Source organism: Schistocerca americana, chromosome 8 (assembly GCF_021461395.2).
Source record: "Schistocerca americana isolate TAMUIC-IGC-003095 chromosome 8, iqSchAmer2.1, whole genome shotgun sequence".
Classification (NCBI taxonomy): domain Eukaryota; kingdom Metazoa; phylum Arthropoda; class Insecta; order Orthoptera; family Acrididae; genus Schistocerca; species Schistocerca americana.
The window spans coordinates 158762285-158786168 of NC_060126.1; the positions used below are offsets into that span (position 1 = coordinate 158762285).

Here is a 23884-nt window from a genome sequence, read left to right on the forward strand (position 1 = left end):
AGAGTGCCTTTTTGGCACGGCAATGTTCTCACGTGCTTCATATGAAGATCAGATTGTCTTATATTTTTTTGTCTTATATTTTATGCATGTGTATCTCCATTTTTAATAAGATAACGGGGTCCCTATCAAGATATTGTTTTATGAAGGTTGACATTTTGTAGATAAAAATGCTAGGAAGAGGAAGAATTCACTTTGTTTTGAATATCTTGTCCATGATGTCCTATTGTTTACCCCTTCAATAATCCTTAATATTATCTTTTGCTTCCTGAAAAGTTTAATAGTTGTTCTTACATTGCCCCAGAAGATAATGCCATGTTTAATTACAGAATGCACATAGGAGTAGTATACATTTAACAGGCTGGTTCTGCTGCAATAACTTTTTAAGATCCTTATCAAGTAACGGTTTAGTTTAGTTTTCTTTGCAGATATTCAATGTGCATCTCCCATTTTGTGTTTTTCTCGAGCCAGAGGCCCAGAAATTTTGTTGTAGCTGAACCACTGTTCTATGCTGTTAATTGTTTGAATAACAGAGTCTTTTAGTTTTTCTTCTGTTTTCTCACTAATAAGAAAGCTTGCATTGTTTGCAAATTCGAGGGTAGTTTGGCAATACTTGTTGAATGTAAGTAAGAGCATTGACATAAAGGTGAAACAGAATGGGTCCTATTTCTGATCCTTGAGGGACACCGTATTTCACATTTTCATATCCTGAATACTCGTAGCTGATTTTGTCATGGTCAGAACATTGCACTTCAGCCACCTGTTTGTGTCCACAGACGTATGACCTGAGCCACTCATTGGTCAAGCTTATGCAGTAGGGCCTTATGCTCAATGATGTTGAAAGCTCTGGATAAATCAAGACAAACACCTGTCGCAAACTCACCCTCATCCAGTTTAGCATAGATTTTATTAAGAAATTCAAATATTGCATTCCCATTTGAATAGCCTTTCCTGAAAGGATGCTGTGAGGGAGAGAGAATTTTATTTTTACTTAGGAAATCAGACACTCTCTTATGAAAAACATTTGTAAAAATTTTTGAAAATACAACCAGTAGGTCTATTGGCCTATAATTTCAAACACCTTGTGGATTTCCTTTTTTGAGCAGCAGTTTCAGTTTTGCTATTTTAAACATGAAGGGAAGGTTCCTAATGGCAGTGAGCTATGGCACAAGTGTGTCAAGGATTCATCTAAGGCAAAACACCATTTTTTAATAATCAATCTGGTATTTCATCAATTCCACATGACTAACCTGTCTTCAAGGTTTTTTTAACTGATAAAGTTTCTTCTGTATTTGTGGGTGAAAGGAACAATGATGTAGACACATTTCTTATGCTATTGGATGATGGAGGTGATATTTTGTTGTGTTCTTCCAGTCCACTCACTAACTGTTCACTTATGTTTGTAAAATACTTGTTGAAAGTTACTGCAATTTTTGTTGGGCAAGAAATCATAATTTTATGTTTTTATATTGTTTGGTTTCACTTCCTGATTGATTTCTGTTAACTTCCCTTACAGCATTAGATTTGTTTCTCGAATTTTCAAAGTATTTGTCATTTGTCATTGTTTTAGCTTTCCTTACAGCACTCGATCTTACATCTCTAACTACGAACCTCTCCCCACCCTCCCACACTTTTCCCACTCTATCCCTGCTCAGACCCACTAAATCCACCTCAACCAGCCACATCTGCCATCCACCCTTACACTTATCCGCCCTCAAACCTGCTACTCACAGTAATATATATATATTTATTATTGGTTAGTTATTCTCTACTTTTACCCTTATGACTTCTTGCCAATTTTAGTGAGTTTTCGCTTTACACTATCACCATCTTCCCCAGATTTCATCTCGTTTTTTCCCCCCTTGTGCATCCATTTCGTGTTTTCATATGTTTCACACGTATTTGGGTGTATTTTTGTGTAATTTTTCAGACGTAATTGTACTTTTTTACGTAATTTTTTGCATTTGTTGCACCACCGTGGATCCTTGCTCCTTCCATCTGCATCAATATATAAAAGTTTCCTTATCCCTACCCAGATCCCAGTCCCACATACTGTTCCTGTGTTGTTGCTTGGCTCATAGAATGCCCCGTAATGGCTTTACCATCTAATTACCCACCTCTGGTTGCCACCCCTCCTTCCACAATGACCTCCACCTGTTCAGATTCTACCAATCCTAAGCCCTCACCAACATAGTCCTGTAAAATCATATCAACCAAACCCAATCCTCCTTGCAGTACCTTCTCTCCATCCACAAAATTCTCCTGCTATGTAATCCCAAATTCCTGGAACCCATAACACACATTGAAACAGGAACTTGAGCAACATGCACAATGCCACCTCAAAAAGCTCTCCATCATACTCACCTCCTACTCCCACCTCAGATTACCACTGTCCACCACTTCTACAATAACCTCCAAACCTCCCCCACGCCCCCTCATAGCTGACAAACCCTGTCTCGCAGACCTACCACACTTACCCCACCCTCCAAATCTCCCTCCCACCACCACACACAACCCAGAACTTAAACAGACTCGCAACACAGTTATGAACCTTTCCTCCAGAAGCCTTAGTCCCACAGAAATATCAGTCCTTTCCAAAGGCCTCACCTTTTGCCCCACTCCCAAATTCAACCATGCAGGACCAGTTAAAGACCTTCTGTCCTTCTCCCGGGCCCTACAGTGGAAACACTTTTTTGCCACCAACCCAACCAATCAGACTCAACCTAAGACCAATATTGAACCTCGCCTAACTCAGTTCACTCCTCCATCCAACCATGATCCACCCCTTCTGCCTCCAAACCACCCCCTGTTAACCTTCCAGAATTTATTAACCTCAAACCTTGCCTCAACATCATTCCCCAAATCCCTCAACATGCAACTTACCTTACATCTGCAGAAAGAACCCCAGTCCACCATCTAAAAACTGATCCCGACCTTATTATCCTACCTGCTGACAAAGGCTCTACCACCGTTCTTTTGAACCGCAAGGATTATGTGGCAGAAGGACTCCGTCAGCTGTCAGATACTTCCACCTACAAACTATGCCACAGTGATCCCATTCCTGTAATCCAGCAGGATCTCCAGTCACTACTCAAATCGTTAGGCCCATCCCAGAACCTCACCCCAGAGTCCATTTCTCTACTTACCCCTACCACTCCTCGCACTCCCACCTTCTACATGAATCCTAAAGTCCATAAACGCAACCACCCAGGACGCCACATTGTGGCCGGTTACTGTGCCCCCACTGAGAGAATCTCTGCTCTCGTAGATCAACACCTTCAACCTATTACCCGGAATCTATCCTCCTATATAAAAGATACCAACCATTTCCTCGACCGACTCTCCACAGTTTCTGCCCCTTTACCACACAGTGCGCTGCGCGTCACTATTGATATCTCACTGTGCAGTAACATTCCTAATGCCTACCACACAGTGCCCTGCGCGTCACTATTGATATCTCACTGTGCAGTAACATTCCTAATGCCCATGGCCTTACTGCTATTGAACACTACCTTTCCAGATGCCCTTTGGATTCCAAACCAACAATCTCCTTCCTAGTCTTCATGACTAACTATATCCTCACCCACTATTACTTCTCCTTTGAAGGCATTACCTACAAACAAATCTGTGGTACGGCTATGGGCACCCACATGGCACCATCCTATGCTAACCTATTCATGGGCCATCTAGAGGAATCCTTCCTAAAAACTCAGAATCCTAAACCCCTCACCTGGTTCAGATTCACTGATGACATCTTTGCTGTCTGGATTGAAGGTGAGGATACCTTTTTCAAATTCCTCCAGAACCTCAACAACTTCTCCCCCATTTTCTTCACTGGTCCTACTCAACCCAACAATGCACCTTCCTAGATGTTGACCTTGACCTCAGAGATGGCTACATCAGTACCTACTTCCATATCAAACCTACTAACCACCAACAATACCTCCACCTCGACAGCTGCCACCCATTCCATACTGAGAAGACCCTTCCGTACAGCCTAGCCACCCATGTTCGTTGCATCTGAAGTGACAAGCGGTCCCTCTCAAAATATACCGAGGGTCTCACTGAAGCCTTCACTGACGGTAATTATCCTCCCATCCTTATACAAAAACAAATCTCCCATGCCTTATCTTTTCAGTCTCCCACCATCTCCCAAAGTCAAACAGTCCGGCCACAGAGGAGCATTCCCCTCGTAACTCAATACCATTTGGGACTGAAGCAACTGAATTACATTCTCCGCCAGGGTTTCAATTACCTCTCGCCATGCCCTGAAGTGAGAAATGTCCTGCCCACTATCCTTCCCTCCCCTCCTACAGTGGTATTCCATCGTCCACCAAACCTACACAATATACTTGTCTATCCTTACACAACCCCTGCTCCCAATCCCTTACCTCATGGCTCATACCCCGGTGATAGACCTATATGCAAGACCTGTCCCATACATCCTCCTACCACCACCTACTCCAGTCCGGTCATTAACATCACCTATCCCGTCAAAGACAGGGCTACCTGTGAAACCAGGCCTGTGATTTACAAGCTAAGCTGCAACCACTGTGCCGCATTCTATGTAGGCGTGACAACCAACAAGCTGTCTGTCTCCATGAATGGCCACCAACGAACCATGGCCAAAAAACAAGTACAGCCTGTGCCATATGGATCCTTCCCACCAACACCAGCTCGTGGCCTCAACCTTTGTTAGTCACTGTCCTCACCCATCCAGCCCCCTCCCTGTTCCCATTCCAGCTCTACACAGCCTTTCCACTACTTAACAGCCCCCCCCCCCCCTCCTTCGCAACTTCTCTCCTGCCCTTTGTCAAAGCTGCAACACTTCATTGTCCGCCACTCCCACCATACTATCCCTCCCCCTCCATGCCCCAGCCTCCTCCTTACCCCCATGCTTCTGCACATTCTCACTGCACTGTTTGGAGTGAAACACCCTAAGTCTTTGCTGTTGCAGTCTGTGGCACCAATATGATTTTGTGTCTTCTAGCTGTGCAAGAAATTTCAAACCTCATCTATGACTTTCTTTGTTTGGCACTATGTATCTTTATTTATTCTAAGTCAGATTTTTTTCCAATCTTAATCTTTGACCCCAGCTGACTGCACAAAGGATTGTCACAGTAACTTATAGTCTGGCGTAGGAATAATTATTAAACTTTGTTATTACATTTTGGTTTATAATATGAATCATGCTGAAAATAGTTGCAAATGACAGCACAGATAAATAAATAATAATTTGGTTTATCTATGTGTTAAGTTACTGCAAAATTAATCAAGTCAGCCATACTGTTTAGTTAACAGACTGAATGCCTCTGCTGGGATTTACTGATTTTCATTGAGATTTTTAGGTGTGTAATTTTCTCAGACTGCTTAAAATTTTAATTCAATCATTATTCTATTAGCCAATGTGTTTTTCAATTCAAGAAAGTAATGCTAATGACTAACTGTTCCATTGATCCTTGGTACAATATTTTATACATTACACATGAAACACACATGACACTGGTGAAATGTTGTAGAGTATTGTAGAATATTACACCATTGTCATATGTGTTTCATTCATAAAATAATGGTAATATAGTTACTACATGATTTCTAGGAACTATTCATTCTTATAACCCACAATAGCACCATTACCTTGTAGGAGGTAGAAATTATAAATATCTTTTTAAATAGGAAGTTTTTAGAAATAATGAACTATTTATGGAAAGAATTACAAGTAATTACATGGCTGTAGTATAATGTAGTGTACATGTATGTAATGCAAATCCAAAACCAGAAGTTATATTTGTAAGGAATACAATTGTTGTATGTGGGTCCATCATCCCTCCTGCCCCCATAGTGCTACATTCGAAGTCACGCTTACCTTACACAGCTTTGCATGTATAGTCATTCCTGATTTGCCATTTTGACTCTGTGAGTTTAATTTCATTCTTTAGATATCTGTATTACCTCTTGTCTGCTTCATTTGATGGAATTCTATATGATCTCCTTTAATCAGTTAAATTAGCTCTATTATGTCCAATGTTCATAATGGACTTCGCCATTTTACCTATATGTTCCTCTCTTGACTCCCAGTATTTCATCTGTTGGCTGGTTGGCAGCCCTGTGCCAAGCGAGACCTCTGAGTTTTTGTGCTCTCATAAAAATAAGTTATTTAGATTGTAATAACAGTTAGTTTAGTGCAAGTTAAATATGCATATCAGTGTCCTTTTTAAGCTTGCTGTTAAAGATATCACTTTCCTTTCCGTATTACCCAGAAAATAAGAAAAGATGGTAATGTTGGGTTGTAATAGTATATCTGTTTACGTTTTGACAGAATTAAATTAAAGAATCCTGCCTAATACTTCTGTTTTTCTTTCCAACAATTTATTTTGCGCACGTCTATATACTGTTAAGTTCATATTTCTGGAAAGTAGTGTAAACCTTAATTTATTTGATTTAGAATCTGTTGGACTGGTCAGTTGTTTACATGCATTTTGCTTACAATAAAGTTACATTCTGTTGTAATTAAGATAACATAATGAATACTACAGTTGAGTGAGCGCTAAGTTCTTGTTGTGAGTAGAAATACTTAACTTTTTATGTTATATCATATATCTGAAGCGCGAACTTGTAGACCTAATTTTTGCTACTCATAAGTAACAAAACTGTGTAGTGTAAATTTTGTTAAGCAATTTAATTGTATTTATAAGCATGTAACCACTGTTGCAGTACATAAGTGTGGATGTTGCTGTAGGATAGTCAAAGAGGGCGTGGTGTGTGTAGACTGTGGGTTAGAATTTCTCTGGAGTGACTGTAGTTGGGAACTGAGTGGGGAACCCGGCGAGACTCTTCCAGGCTTTGCAAAAATATAAGAGAATCACTGAGCAGGAGGCAAAGATTTGTGTCCTTCAGGCTGAATTATATCACGCGAAATTCGAACTAGACAGGTTGAAGGGAGAGAAAGATCTTGGGAAAGGTAAAGGCAATGAGCTGTGGGCAAAAGGAAAACAGCTCTTCAACTCCATGTACATTTCAGCTAATAGTGTCAAATAAATTTCACTTGTTACCTGAAGTAGGAAGGGAAGAGCCTGCCTTCAGCTGTATGTCACAGTAGCGTGCAGCAGACATCCGGCAAAGACAATATAGGTAGATACTGAAAGAGAGTAGGAAGAAAAGAGTCTTGCTGCTAGGTAGTGGTCGTGGGAGGGGTGTAGGCCATTCCCTCAAAAATAAAATGTCATGTGATTTTATGGTGTTTCCAATAGAGTACTAAAAATTTGTTCACATGTAATAAGCCCAGTCATCTCCAAAATATGTAATGCATTACTAACTCAAGGCAGTTTTCTAGAGAGACTGAAATATGCTGTTGTTAAACCCCTCTTTAAGACAGGTGATAAGAGAGATGTCAAAAACTACTGACCTGTTTCACAGCTAACACCATTCTCCAAAATTTTTGAGAAAGTGATGTATTCTAGAATAGTGTCTCACCTTAGCAATGATAGTATCCTTAGAAAATCACAGTTTGGATTTCAGAAGGGTTTCTCTACAGAGAATGCCATTTATACATTCATTCACCAGATTTTACAAGCATTAAATTATAAAATAGTACCAGCTGGTACTTTCTGTGACCTCTCTAAGACATTTGACTGTGTGAATCACAGTATTCTCATAGATAAATTGACATTTTTTGGAACTGATGATATAGCCAACCAATCGATAATGTCAAATCTAACTAAAAGAATGCAGAAAGTTGTACTTAGTAATCCAAAGCAATCTAGTCCAGAGACATAATTCTGATTGGGGAGAAATCACATATGAGGTTCCCCAAGGTTAAATCTTTGGTCTGCTACTGTTCCTCATATCTGTAAATGATCTTCGTCTAGTATACAACAAGCAGAATTAGTTCTTTTTGCAAATGACACTGGTGTTGTAATCAGCCCAAGCTTGCGTACAGAAAGAAAAGAATTTGTAAACAGAGTTCTTAAAAGTACCAATTTTAAGTTCTGCACATTTTGAGGTACTATACCAATGACAAGTGTAAACATGGTGAGGAAATAATAAATTGGGTGGAAACTTCAATACTCTTAGGGATCCATATTCCTGAGAATTCACATTTGAAGAAGCACATTGTGGATCTCCTAAAACAACTGTGTAGAGCCACATTTGCACTTAGGAGCACTGCAAATCTTGGGGAGAGATAAATCAGTAAGTTTACACTTTGCATATTTTCATTCAATAATGTGATAAGGAATAATGTTCTGGCGTAATTCATCTTAAAGAAAGAAATTGTTGATTGTGCAAAAATGTGCTGTAAGGATATGTGGTGCTCACCCACAATCATCTTGTATGCATCTGTTTACGGGGTTTTGCATTCTGACCATTGTGTCACAGTATGTTTATCACCTCATGGAGTTTGCTCTAAGTACTCACTACTGTTCAAAATCAACAGTGAGAAACATAATTACATCACCAGAAGGCAAGATTATATTCCTTACTCCAGATTAAGATTGTCTTTAGCATAAAAAGAGGTGCACAATGCTGCAAGAAAAATTTTTGATCACTTACCCAGTGATATAAAATGACTGAAAGATAGCAAAGTAAAATTTGATAACAAACTGAGAAATTTTTTCTGTGACAACTCCTTCTGTTCCATACCAGAATTTCTTTACTGTATTGTGATAAGTAGGAATTACTCATTCACATATATATCTCTTTCCTTTTTGGGGAAAAAAAAAGAAAAAGAAACGGAACTTAGAAATGTTCAGAATGTAATCATAAGTACAAATTAATTTGTGTTGTGAATGACTCATTCCAAATCATGGAACATGTAACTAACTAACTAACCCTTTCAAAGCTATCATTCATCTGCTATCGTATCCCTGTCACCCATTTCAGTCAGTCACTGCATTTGAAAAATTCAACAACCGGTAGTTGTTTCAGCTTACCTAGAACCAATCTTCTTAATTTCCTACCTTTCTGCAAAGCTTTCAGTTTTAATCTGCAGTTCATAACTAGTAAATTCTACATCTACATCCATACTCCATATGCCACCTGATGGTGTGTGTCGGAGGGTACTTTGAGTACTCCTGGAAAGCAGCTAAAATGCCATTTTTCTGGTATCTCAGATTCTCTTCCATAATTCTGAAACCAAATGCTTGGAAAGAATTAAAAATCTCTTTACCCACTTCTTCTTCAAATTACCTGAGAGTCAACAACTGAAAACAGCTGCTCATACTTAGACAGATAACAGTGTTAGTTGTAAACAGGCCTCCATACCTGCAACATGTTTTGGCAATTATTAGTGAGCCATGTAAATTTTAAATAGTCAGCATTAGATAAATGGTACTGACTTAGTATAATTATTGGTATTAGTTGTAGCTTTCCTGCCAGTTTTCTTATGTTCATTTTTAGCTTTTGTAAGCACAAAAAAAAAAAAAAAAAACAGCAATCTAGTGATGTAATTGTTAGTATAGCCTACAGAGTTTGTTTTCAGGAGCTACACCTCTCTTGTAATACATAACTTGATTACTTCAACTTAACGTTAATTAATTCCATTAGAAATAATATTAAAGTTCATGTAAATAATATATCAGTTTTGTGTATCTTATGATTACCCTCTTGGTGATTTTCAGTCTTATTTGCCACTAAATGTTTCTCTGTTTCTAATTTCAGTATATACTAGACGATTTGTCAAGAGTGCCAACATTTGCAATTGTTGGGTTTTCATTTGGTGGTCTAGTAGCGCTAGAACTAACAGCACTACTGGAATCAAAAGGGTACAAAGGTACCTTGGTTTTGATTGACAGCAGTCCCGACTTCATAAAAACAACTATACTGCGAATGGGAAAAGACTATTTTCTCTCATGTTTTACGGGTTTTCTGCCCGAAACTTCAACAGCCGAAGTAAGTTCAATAGAAATTCTTAATTTATACTAATAGCAGTCATATGAAACTAGCATATATTATATTTGACAATATTTTCTGTCTCTGTTTATAATGCATGTTTAACAACACTAACCATTTTCTGAACCCAGAGATCCAAAAATTTTGTCACAGTTACATTTTATAGGGGACAACATTTTTAATCTTGCTTGAACAGAAGTTTAACTAGATGGTGGAAATAAATGAAGGTTGACACATGCAGTTTTTTTCAGTATTAACTGTGAGGTTTTTTTTCTGAACCACTCTGAAAGTCTTTGCTTAGAACTTTCTGTTGTTGACAGTAAGGTTTATGGACTAGATCCAGTAGCAATATGCTGGTTTCATGAGCAAACAGCATAGATTTTTGGGGCTGATGTATTCAACAAAGTCATCCACATAAATCAAGAAGAGAAGTGGTCCTGGAATGGAGCCCTGAGGTACATTGTATTTTATTGGTAATTTGCTGTAGAGGACAGAGTTGTTTCTTGTCTTATGCATAGTGTTGAACTCATAATGAAGTAATATCTTCTGCCCAATAAACACAACCTCCAATGTTCTTCACCTCTTACTCCTCATCTGTTTGATTTTTCAAGTGCAATTTTGCAGTCCAGGCCACTGAATGATTTTGAAAGGTCTAGGAAAATAACTGTAGCTAACTTATGTTGCTTGTGGAACTTTAAACCACTCTAAGAACTCAGAAATTGCTGTTTGTGTCGATTTAGACTTTCTAAAGTCATGTTGGTTTACGGTAAGAGGTGAATATTTATTTATGAAACTTATAAGTCTATCATAAAAAAGTTCTAGAATTTTTGAGACAGAACTTGACTGTGACAAATGTTGATAGTTTTATATTTTATCAGAAGAATCTTTTTTGGCAACTGTGAAACTTTTGTTATTTGCAAAAAGGGAGATGAAAGTCTATACACCAAGTCTTAAAGTCAGTTACAGTACTCTATGACCATTGCACAAAACACAAAAAGAATCCAATTAGCACAGAAATTATTTCCAGTTCCCATTTCAACACACCAGTTATGATAACGCTAAAGATCAATGAAGTTTGTGTTGGATCCTAATGTTAGTAACTCTGAGATGCATTTAAATACAGTTTCAAGAATCTGACTCTGTCAACATCATAAAATGGTGGCATATTTACCTGTTTTGAATTCAGCAAGTCTTATAAGCTAGTCCACCTGAGTAAGCTTCACTTCTTGCCAATAACACATTAACAAGGGAAACTAGAAAATAATATTATTTGAAAAATTGTTGCATAGTGTTTGTTTTTCTAGATTTGCCTCCTGATTATGATAAAGAATGGATCATATAATTTCTCATTATATACCTTCAGTTTAATTTAAGATAGATGATATGAATAATAATTGTGCTACATTGTTTGCTACATTTACAGATAGTGTGTTATGTAATTCTGTTAACCCTGATCTGAGAATTCCCATACCTCAGTGACTGATAAAAATATTGCTGCTGTGAAAATGTGGGCCACAAAGAAACATAGCAGTGCAGCCAATAATTCATCAAAGATAGAAGCAGTGGGTGTAGTTAAGCAGGCATTAGGTGCGACTTCTGCTTATATCCAAGTAAAAGGGATGGATGTATCATTTAATACAATTCTGTGCTGCATGCTTTGATTTGCACAAAATTGTAATTAGTTCATTATTACCACAGCTGACTAAATTCAATAGAACATTATGATGCAGAAGTAAAACTGTGTTTCAAAAGAGCCTCCACCATAAACAGAAATGAGGGCAGAGCACTTAGTTACTTTACGATCACACATACACTACGTGATCAAAAGTATCTGAACACCCACAAAAATATATGTTTTTCATATTAGGTGCATTCTGCTGCCACCTACTGCCAGGTACTTCATATCAATGATCTCAGTAGTCATTAGACATTGTGAGAGAGCAGAACTCATGGACTTTGAACATGGTCAGGTGATTGGGTGTCACTGGTGTCATACATCTGTAGGCAAGATTTCCACACTCCTAAACATCCCTAGGTCCACTGTTTCCTATGTGATAGCGAGGTGGAAATGTGAAGGGACACATACAGCACAAAAGGGTACAGGCTGACCTCATCTGTTGATTGACAAGAAACCGTCGGCAGTTGAAGAAGGTTGTAATGTGTAATAGGCAGACATCCATCCATACAATCACACAGGAATTCCAAACTGCATCAGGATCCAATTCAAGTACTACGACAGTTAGGCAGGAGGTGAGAAAACTTTGATTTCATGGTCAAGCGGCTGCTCATAAGCCACACATCATACCGGTAAATGCCAAACAATGCCTTGCGTGGTGTAAGGAGCGTAAACGTTGGATGACTGAACAGTGGAAAAACGTTGTGTGGAGTGACAAATGACTGTACACAATGTGGCCATTCGATGGCAGGGTGTGGATATAATGAATGCCTGGTGAACAATGTCTGCCAGCATGTGTAGTGCCAACAGGAAAATTCGGGGGTGCTGGTGTTATGGTGTGGTTGTGTTTTCCATTTGTGGGGGAGGGGGGGGGGGGGGGCGGCTTGCACCCCTTGCTGTTTTGCGTGGCACTATCACAGCACAGGCTTGCGTTGGTGTTTTAATCACCTTCTTGCTTCCCGCTGTTGAAGAGCAATTTGGGGATGGCGATTGCATCTTTCAGCACGATCGAGCATCTATTCATAATGCACAGCCTGTGGCGGAGTGGTTACATGACAATAAAATCCCTGTAATGGACTGGCCTGCACAGAGTCCAGATCTGAATCTTAAAGAAGACCTTTGGGATTTTTTGGAACGCCGACTTCATGGCAGACGTCACCAAGTGACATCGGTACCACTCCTCAGTGCAGCACTCCATAAATAACTGCCATTCCCCAAGAAAACTTCCAGCACCTGATTGAACGTATGCCTGCAAGAGTGGAAGCTGTCATCAAGGCTAAGGGTGGGGCAACACCATATTGAATTCCAGCATTACCGATAGAGGGCACCACGAACTTATAAGTCATTTTCAGCCAGGTGTCTGGATACTTTTGATCACACAGTTTATGTGCAATAATGACATATAGTAAATTTCGTATTAAAAGGACATACCATGTGATGATAGTTTTATGCCATACAATAAGAAATTAATCATAGCATGCTTCTTACCTACTTCCATAAACATCTACTTGCTTTAGCCTCCATTGTTGGAATGCATGGGTGCACATGTTGATTCAAACATTAAGTCGTTGCATGGTAGTTTAATTCAAATGCTACAGCATCTTGATCGGTTGTAACAAAAGGCTGTTTGCAAATGGTATGAATTATATGCCAAAATACTTAAAAAATTAATTCGTACAGACTGTTGGCTTTTTCTCATCCATTACAGATGAATAAGTAAAGTTATTTTGTCATTGATTGTAGCACAAACCTTCTTATTTTTAAATTAACAATATTATGGAAAGGAAAGTTGCTATTCCCATATAGTGGAGATGAGTTGCAGATAGGCACAACAAAAAGACGGTCACAAATAAATAAATAAGGCTTTCAGCACACACACACACACACACACACACACACATGCAAATGCAACTCACACACAGGACTGCGTGATGGGAGTGGTGACTGGGTGGGGGTAAGGAGGAGGCTGGGGTAGGGAAAGGGGGGGATAGTATGGTGGGGGTGGCAGGCAGTGATGTACCACAGCTTAGACACAGAGAATGGGTGAGGTGGGGACTTAGAGGGGGGGGGGGGGGAGGGGGGAGAAGGAGAGAAGTAAACATATGAGTGTGATGGTGGAATGACAGCTGTGTAGTGCTGGAATGGGAACAGCAAAGGGGCTGGATGGGTGAGGACAGTGACTTACGAAGGTTGAGGCCAGGAGGGTTATGGAAACATAGGATGTATTGCAGGGAAAGTTCCCAGCTGCGCAATTCAGAAAAGCTGGTGTTGGCTGGAGGGATCACAGGCTGTGAAGCAGTCATTGAAATGAGAGATGTTATGTTTGGCAGCTTGTTGCTTGGCTCATGGAATCCCCCCTAATTGCCTTACCATCAAATTACGCAGCTCTGGATGCCACCCCTCCCTACACAATGACCTCTGTTTGTTCAGATTCCACCAATCCTTTGCCCTCACCAACGTAGTCCTGCAATACCATATCAACCAAGCCCAAACCTCCTTACGGTATCTTCTCCACATCCGCAAAATTCTAATGCTATGCAGTCCCAATTCCCTGGAACCCATAAGAACACTCTTGCCCTGCAAGAACTTGAGCAATATGCATAACGCCACCTCAAAAAGATCTCAATCATGCTCACTTCCTATTCCCACCTTGGAGTACCACTATCCACCACCTCTACAACAAACTCCAAATCTCCCCCACACCCCCTCATAGCTGACAAACCTTGTCTTGCAGACCTTCTACACTTACACCACACCATGATTCACCCCCATTACCCCCAAATCACCCTCTGTTAACTCTTCAGAATTTTTTAACCTCGAACCTTGCCTCACCATCATTCTCCAAATAACTCAACATGCAAACCAACTTTACATCCACAGAATGAACTGCAGCATGAAATATGGCATCCCGGCTAAGACACAAGTTGAAAATATGGTCACTATTTTTTATTTACCTAAATTTGCCATATTTCGTGACAGTACCTTTTCCGTTAGACGTCTGCAAGGTGATATTAGTCTTGGCTTCAGTTGTCTAAGTATGATTCCACAATGCATCTTTGTCGGCTGCAGAAAAGACGTGGTTCAACGTGTGTCTCATTTTGGTGTTTCAAATACCATTTCTTCAAATGTAATTTCTTATTTTATAGTTAATACAAAAAAAATAGTAACATAATTCAAAATTATTTATGACGGCGACCTTCACATTGTTCTTCCGTCAACACACACCAAGAGTTAGCTGCCGAGTGACTATAGTCAAAGACGACTCCAGCGTCAAAGATATTTTACACAACACACAAGCTTCCACATGTAATCAGTCTCTTTGCTATTCTTCGATACATTTACTAATAGTAATCAATATGCTTTCACTCTCAAAAACATAAGTAAATTAACATATAATAAGGCAAATTACAATAAATTCTGACAAAAAATATAAAAAAAAAACGTTTACAATCTGGTATCGACAAATACGGTAAAAAAAATAACATCTCCCAGATCCATTACAACTGCTCCCCAGTGCTTTTGTTGTTATGGAGATATACAACAAAATCCCGACCACACTCAGTGATGGATCTGTATTACACAATTAGTACATTAATGATGCAGTTTGATAACCTCTTCCAAATTTGGACTCTTTGAATCTGTGGGCTTGTTACTGGCTGTTGTTGCAATGATACTTCCCCATCAATCCCATACACAAAAAAAATTCAAGTAAAGAAATTATTTGACATGACAAATATACATGGTATAAAACATACATGAAAAATATTCTAACATACAGCATACAGATTGAAAATAATATGAAGGTAAAACTCATTTCCTAGAATAAGATTTAATTTTTTTTTAATATTAATGTTTTTTTTCTTTTTCTTTTTTTAGTACAGCTAAAGATACATCAGTATTATCTAAATTTTTTGCAATTATTTATGTACACTTCCCTCTCTACTACAATATTACTACAAGTCACATTCTTGTGAAGAGTGCTTTTGCTCCCCACAACATCAGTATAAACAACAATAAATTGCTCATATATCATGAGGCTTTATCTAAAATTGGTTTTGAAACACATACCTTTGCATGCATGTCCTCACATGCATGCCTTCACCCACAAGGAAGACTTAGCTTCCAAAAATTAGAAAAATTCAGAAATGCTCACTAGGGAGACTTTTTTTGTAAAAAAGTAAAAATAAATCTTTCTCTCATTCTTTGTTACAACAGTGTTTTTTCATCAGTTTCAATTAACACGTGACTTCAAATTATTAATTTATACATGCAAATATACATACTTGGTTGTACAGGTAGTTTTGTTCTAACAAGCATATTCCAGTGGAGGACTTTTGTTTTAGATGATAATAGGTTATTTAAATTTTGAAATTATGATTTCTGTTTATATACTTTTACTCCACCATCTTTTTTCGAAACCACTACTAGAGGATTATTATATGCACTGATACTCCTTTCTATTGTATTACATCCTTCCATCTTTTTCAGCTCTTTCTCAACAGCAGGTCTTTTTGATATTGCAGTACTGTATGGTTTTATGAAAAATGGTTCATGAGGTTTTACCTGAAGCTCACACTGATAACCCTTTACCCTACCAGGTATGTCACTGAAAACATCACTGTATTCCCACAGCAGATTTTCTAACTGTTGTTTTTGCTCCCCAGATAAATTTTGTGTTTCTGAAATTTTCAAATTTACTAAATTCCCAAATTCAGCTTCATTAGTATCAAATCTATGAGTTTCAATATTCTCCAATCTATTTTCTTTTAGTAAATTGATACTGTCAAAATTTCCATTACTCTGATCACCAAGTGTGTTCACAAAATTTGTCTGAATGTATTCCCTTTCACTAGTTTCTATCAAAAGTTTTCTTCCAACCCAATCAAATGCTGTATTTACTTTTACTATCCAATTCATACCCAAAAGAAAATCTTCATTAAATTCCTGAATTACAAAACATCCATGTGTGAACAACTTGCCTTCAATTAAAAATGTCACTAAAGCCTGGCTTTTTACCAATTTACTGCTCTTCCCAGTAGCACCTTTTATCTTTACCCCAACAACTGGCATTTCAACATAATCTTTCCCCACGTTCAATTTCTTGCTTAACCTTTCAGATATTCCCGAGACCTCACTTCCTGTATCAATTAAACGTTTACCAATCCATGACCCAATTTGAACTTTTATATAAGGACTGCAAAATTGATCACTTTTCTCAGAACCTGTATCCTCATGTAATAAATCACTTTCAATTTCCCCAAACCTATACTTATCAGAATCATATGGTATATGTATTATTTGTCACAGTTATAAAATTTGCACAAATTGTCATTAGTACTCTCTATTATCTCAAATAGCCAAGAATTTTCATCCAAAGCACATTGTATACTATTGAAGTACTTATCCTTCAGCTTTTCAAAAATAAAATATCTCATCTATTTCCACCACTCAGGACATACAGTTTCACATACATTAGTAAGCATCTTTCTAAAGTTCTTGTCAAAAGAAATAGTTTCACTGTTCAGCCATAAATTCGTAAGAAATGTGCGTGTATCATTAGTGTCTGTAAAAGTTTCACTTAGGCTAGAAGTTATACATGTGTCATCGTTATTTGTGTAGTCAGATTCTTTACCAACAACATCAAAATTCACACTTTCACATACACCCAGCTTGTGAGCCTTATTCATCCTGGTAACATCCCTCGGAATTTCTATAACATTTTCACTATTTAATCCATTTTCAACCATGTGTATACCCAACTCCCTATTTAAACTAATGAAATACCTTTCCTCAACATCATCATCAATACCATTACCATCATTATCAACTTTATCATCATCAACATCATTATCATTACACATATTCAGGTCACACACATTCAAATTATCCCCCTAAAATACTATTTCCCCTTTCTAAAGTTACCAGATCCCTTTCACCAATATTTTCATTCTCACAGCATGCATTCTCTCTTTCATTCACACACGTCTCTGAACTACTACAAATTACATCATCTGACAAAGTGTTGTTCTTTTCTGCCCAAGTGTAAAACTCTGTTAAATTAAATGAATCACAATTACTTTTATCTACTGTATGTTCTTGTGTACTGAAAATGTTATCTTTATCATCATTATTTTCCTCTTGAAATTTCTTCAATAAGTAACAACTAATGACCTCATGTGATAGCTTAGGCTTGGAACTGTCATGTTTGGGTTTATGATAGTCACATCCATTGGTCCTTTCATCATGCTCACCTTCTGCCTCAACCTTGCGGACCTTCAAGGGGGCATCTACTCGTTTTTTGTTTCCTGAATTACAACTTGTTCCTGCTTGAACTGCTGATTGTGGTTCTGCCAATGTCTCTGATCAACATTTCTGTTCCCATTCCTATGCCAAACATTACCTGATTGTTGGTAGTTTCTATTGTACTGATCTCTAACAAAATTTCTGTGATTTTAATCCCTAAAGTGTTCTCTATTTTGTTGATTATTTCCGCAAAAATCATGTTCTTGTTTTGGATAAAAATTATGGTCCCTCTTTTGAGAATTGTTATATCCCCCTGAATTTTGACTGACACCATGATAATTGTTTTGTTCCCTTTTTTGAAAGTTGTCATTTCCCCAATTTTGACCATTACCTTTCTGAGTAAACCCACTGTGTGTTCTTGTTGTTACCCTATCCAACTTTTCAATATAATTGAGAAACTGGTCTACATTACTATCAGGACAATGAACTAAACTCAACTGCATTGCTGATGGCAATCTTCTCTTTAAGGTATCAGTTTTGATCAAGTCATCATCCAAAGGTTTTGTTAAATGAATAAGTTTTTGAAGTTCACTTTTGCAAAATTGTTTCATGCTCCCATCTGATTCTCTATAGTTTCTCCCATTCAAAAATTCACTTTTGATTCTAGTTTGTTTAAGATCATCCCAAAAATTTTCCAGAAATTTTGATTCAAATTCTGAAAACGTCATCCCCAGAGTTACAATCTGGTTTGCCCAAGTCAAAGCTTACCCTTCCAAGAATTTTTTCACAAATTTAATTTTCATATCATCTGGTGAGTGAGGTAAAAAACAATCCTTACAATACTGTATAAAATCAACGGGATGTAAGGGTCCATCTACCGAGAAGTGCTTCACTGGAATATTAAATACAAGATTGCATGTGTTGACATTGTGATTTTTGCTTTGAAATTCAATGTCAAAACTTTCAATTTTTTCGCTAAGTTCTTTGACAGATTTTTTGTTTTCTAAATCATTGCACTCGTATTTTTTTTTCTAGAGTAACCAAACGATTGTCAGTTTCTTGTTGTACATTTTTTACTAAACTTTTGTATTCTCATCCAAATTTTTAATTTCCCCTTTTATCTCATTAAAATCAATTACATTTCTTTCCCTATCTACCAGTAACTCATTTTTTACAGTATTAATTTCACCGCTCAATTTAGCATCAATTTCATTTACTTTTGCTTCCACAGACTCAATTTTTTCCTCAACACTGCCAACTCTGTTCGAAAGATCACCCACTTGGGTATTGACTGCTTGGACTTGCAACAAAATGTTATCAATTTTTTCATCCCAGTAAGTCTTATTGTCGCCAACTGATTGTTTAATTTCTTTCGTGAAATTTACAAGAAAACTTTTTAAATCAAATTGATCGGTTCTTTCTGTTTCATTTGACCTGTCCTGATGTTCGAAGTCTATTAAATTACTACTTTCTACTTTAGGCACAATACTCTCGAAAATCTCATAAGTCATTGTGAAGAACAAAAATTTATACACAACAATACGAAACAAGATAAAAATATCGTTTTAACAAAATACGAGGGTTTCGTGACTTATCTGGAACACGTTTTCCATCCATGTGATTGTTGACCAAAATTCTTGAAGTATTTTCTTCTGTCGAAAATTATATTTTTTGCCAAAACATTTCTTCTCCAAAACTTTTACTTCCCGATGGACACAAATACAAACTGGTATTAACACACAAAAATTTTCTTCCTCGTAGCACTGTTAAAGATCTCGTGAACACAATATCCCAGCTACAGTCCCCAGTTGAAATATTGTATCCCGGCTGAGCCCCCAGTTGAAATATGTTGCATCCCGGCTGAGCCCCCAGTTGAAATATGGCATCCCGGCTAAGACACAAGTTGAAAATATGGTCACTATTTTTTATTTACTTAAATTTGCCATATTTCGTGACAGTACCTTTTCCGTTAGACGTTTGCAAGGCGATATTAGTCTTGGCTTCAGTTGTCTAAGTATGATTCCACAATGCATCTTTGTCGGCTGCAGAAAAGACGTGGTTCAACGTGTTTGTTTCATTTTGGTGTTTCAAATACCATTTCTTCAAATGTAATTTCTTATTTTATAGTTAATACAAAAAAAATAGTAACATAATTCAAAATTATTTATGACGGCGACCTTCACATTGTTCTTCTGTCAACACACACCAAGAGTTAGCTGCCGAGTGACTATAGTCAAAGACGACTCCAGCGTCAAAGATATTTTACACAACACACAACCTTCCACTTGTAATCAGTCTCTTTGGTATTCTTCGATACATTTACTAATAGTAATCAATATGCTTTCACTCTCAAAAACAGAAGTAAACTAACATATAATAAGGCAAATTACAATAAATTCTGACAAAAAGTATAAAAAAAAACATTTACTATTTGGTATCGACAAATACGGTAAAAAAAAATAACATCTCCCAGATCCATTACAAGCACACCATCTAAAAATTGATCCCAACCTTATAATCCTACTTGTAGATAGAAGCTCCACCACTGTTGTTTTGAACCGCAAGGATTACCTGGCAGAAGGACTCCGCCAGCTGTCAGATAAACGGTTCAAATGGCTCTGAGCACTATGGGAATTAACTTCTAAGATCATCAGTCCCCTAGAACGTAGAACTACTTAAACCTAACTAACCTAAGGACATCACACACATCCATGCCCGAATCAGGATTCGAACCTGTGACCGCAGCGGTCGCGTGGTTCCAGACTGTAGCGCCTAGAACCGCTCAGCCACCCTGGCCAGCCAGCTGTCAGATACTTCCATCTACAAACCTTGCCACAGTGATCCCATTCTAGAAATCCAGCAGGATCTCCAGCTACTACACAAGTCCTTAGGCCCATCCCCGAATCTCTCCTCGGAATCCATCTCTCTACTCACTTCTACCACTCCCCACACTCCTACCTTCTACATGCTTCGCAAAGTCCATAAACATAACCACCAAGGATGTCCCATTGTGGTTGGGTACTGTGCCGCCACAGAGAAAATCTCTGCTCTCGTAGACCAATAACTTCAACCTATTTCCTGGAACCTGCCCTCCTGTATAAAAGATACCAGCTATTTCCTGTCCCTATACTTCACGGTGCCCTGCTTGTCATGATTGATACCACCTCCCTTTACACTAACATCCCAAAAGCCAAACCAACAACCTCCTTCTTAGTCACCATTACTAACTATATCCTCACCCACAATTACTTCTCCTTTGAAGGCATTACATACGAACAAATCCGGAATACAACTATGGATACCCATGTGGCACCATCCTATAACAACCTATTCATGGACAACCTAGAGGAATTCTTCCTAAAAGCCCAGAATCCTAAACCCCTTACCTGGTTCAGATTTAACGATGACATCTTTGCGATCTGGATCGACCGTGAGGACACCCTATTCACATTCCTCCAGAACCTAAACAACTTCTCCCCCATTTGTTTCACCTTGTCCTACTCAACCCAACAAGCCACCATCTTAGCTGTTGACCTCCACCTCAGAGATGGCTACATCAGTACCACTGTCCATACTAAACCAACTAACCACCAGCAATACCTCCACTTCAACAGTTGCCACCCAATCTGTACCAAGAAGTCCCTTCCATACAGCCTAGCCACCTGTGGTCATCGCATCTGCAGAGACAGGTAGTCCCTCTCAAAACATACCGAGGGTCTCACTGGAGCCTTCAGACCGTAATTATCCTCCCAACTTTGTACAAAAACAAATCTCCCATGCCTTATCTTTCCAGTCTCCTTCCACTTCCCAAAGTCACACCATCTGGCCAGAAAGGTGCATTCCCCTCACAACTCAGTACCACCCGGGACTGGAGTAACTGAATTACATTCTCTGCCAGGGTTATAACTGCCATTCGTTGTGCCCTGAAATGAGAAATTTCCTGCCCACTATCCTTCCCATCCCTCCCACAGTGGTACTCTGCTGTCAATTGAACCTACCCTGCATCTAACGTGCAGCACTTCACTGCCCACCACTCCCACCATACCATCCCTCCCCCTCCCTGTCCCAGCCAGCTCCTTACCCCTACTCCATTGCCACTCCCATCATGCTCTGGTGCTACTGCTCGCAGTGTGGTTTCAGTTGCCTGAGACTGTGGTTGTGTGTGTGAGCTGCATTTGCATGTGTGTTATTACATCTATTGTTGATGAAGGCCTTAATGGCCAAAGACTTTATTTATGTATTTCTGACAGTCTTTTTGTTACACCTATCTGCGACCCAACACCTCCCCCATATGGTGAGTAGCAACTTTCCTTATCATAATATTGTTACATTCCATCGTGGATTTTGCATTGTTTGATTTTATTTTTGATTCAATCAGGCTTCTATGGAAATTCACATGCCTTAATTCAGTAGATCATGATAAGTTGATAACAATTTGAATCTGCCATGATCTGTTTTGATCATACCACATAGATGAATTTCTTTTTCACTGCAAATTTTTCTACACATATCTGTTGATTCTGTGAAGATCAAGAAATCAGTTCCTCTTAATAAATATGTTAGGCTCTTTTACGTAAGTACATTTTCATATACCCTAAAATAAATAATTATGTTGTATTATATAAATGTTTTACAAAAATAAAATATCAGAGCATCTCATACAGGATGCATTCATCACTCGCAACCAACCCATGCAAACATAATATTTCCTTAAAGTTCCCAGATAATCATCTTAATCTGAATGCAAAGTCTTCCCACAGGAATGAGTTTGAGTAGGTGTTATATTACTACTGGTCTTTGTTCCCCACGAGGGAAGAATACCTGTTCCATTATACATTCCCTAAAGCTTCATACTTTGACTTCACACTGTACTCTAAAGTGATGAAAATGCTAGGATAATAGTTTGTAACAGTGATACCAACTGCTCTGCTCTGTTGGCATATGACAAGCTGCCTGCACTTGTCCATTTGTATGAGTCAGGGAGAGTGTCGATGCCAGCTGTGGGTGAAGCATGGAAACTTCTCTTGTGGTTTCACTGAATTTACATAATCATAGCAAATCATTTCCATAATAAAGGGAAGTTGGCTGTTCTATTAAAAACAGCAGTGAAATGATTGATATCTGTTAAAGGTGTAAAATTGATTTAGTATATGGATGTGTTATACAATCATCTGCAGAAAAAGGGCAACAATACGGCAAAAAGTAAAAGATACACTGAAGCACCAAGGAAACTGGTATAGGCATGTGTATTCAAATACAGAGAGATACGAAAACAGGCAGAATACAGCACTGTGGTCTGCAGTGCCTATATAAGACAATAACTGTCTGGCACAGTTGTTAGATAAGTTATTGCTGTTACAATGGCAGGTTTTCAAGATTAAAGTGAGTTTGAACATGGTGCTATAGTCAGTGCACGAGTGATGGGACACAGCATCTCTGAGGTAGCAATGAAGGGATTTTCCCAGACAACCATTCCACAAGTGTACCGTGAATATAAGGAATCTAGTAAAACATCAAATCTCTGACATTGCTATGGCCAGAAAAAGATCCTGCTAGAACGGGACCAACTACGACTGAAGAGGAATATTCAACGGGACAGAAGTGCAGCCCTTCCACAAATTGCTGCAGATTTCAATGCTGGGCCATCAACAAGTGTCAGGGAGTGAACCATTCAAAACATCTCCAATATTGGCTTTCGGAGCTGAAGGCCCACTCACGTACCATTGCTAACTGCACAACACAAAGCTTTATGCCTAGCCTGGGCCCGTCAACACTGACATTGGACTGTTGATGAGTGGAAACATGTTGCCTGGTCAGACAAGTCCCATTTCAAATTGTTTCAAGCAGATAGATGTGTGCAGGTATGGAGACAACCTCATTAATCCATGGACCCTACATATCAGCAGGGTCTTTCCAAGCTGGTGGACACTCTGTAGTGGTGTGGGGCATGTGCAATTGGAATTATATCAAACCCCTGATACGTTAAGATATGACTCTGACAGGTGACATATACGTGAGCATCCTGTCTGATTACCGGCATCCATTCATGTCCAATGTGCATTCTGACGGACTTGGGAAATT

At 38.5% G+C, this 23884-nt stretch overlaps 1 protein-coding gene across 2 annotated transcripts in view; it reads left to right on the forward strand.

Annotated features, from left to right (window-relative positions):
* Positions 1–23884, forward strand: part of LOC124545218 (fatty acid synthase-like) — a 435708-nt gene that overhangs the window by 388909 nt on the left and 22915 nt on the right. For both annotated transcript variants that reach the window (XM_047124086.1, XM_047124089.1), the window contains exon 35: positions 9655–9885. In XM_047124086.1, the coding sequence (XP_046980042.1) occupies positions 9655–9885 (231 nt within the window). The remainder of the gene's footprint in view (positions 1–9654; positions 9886–23884) is intronic.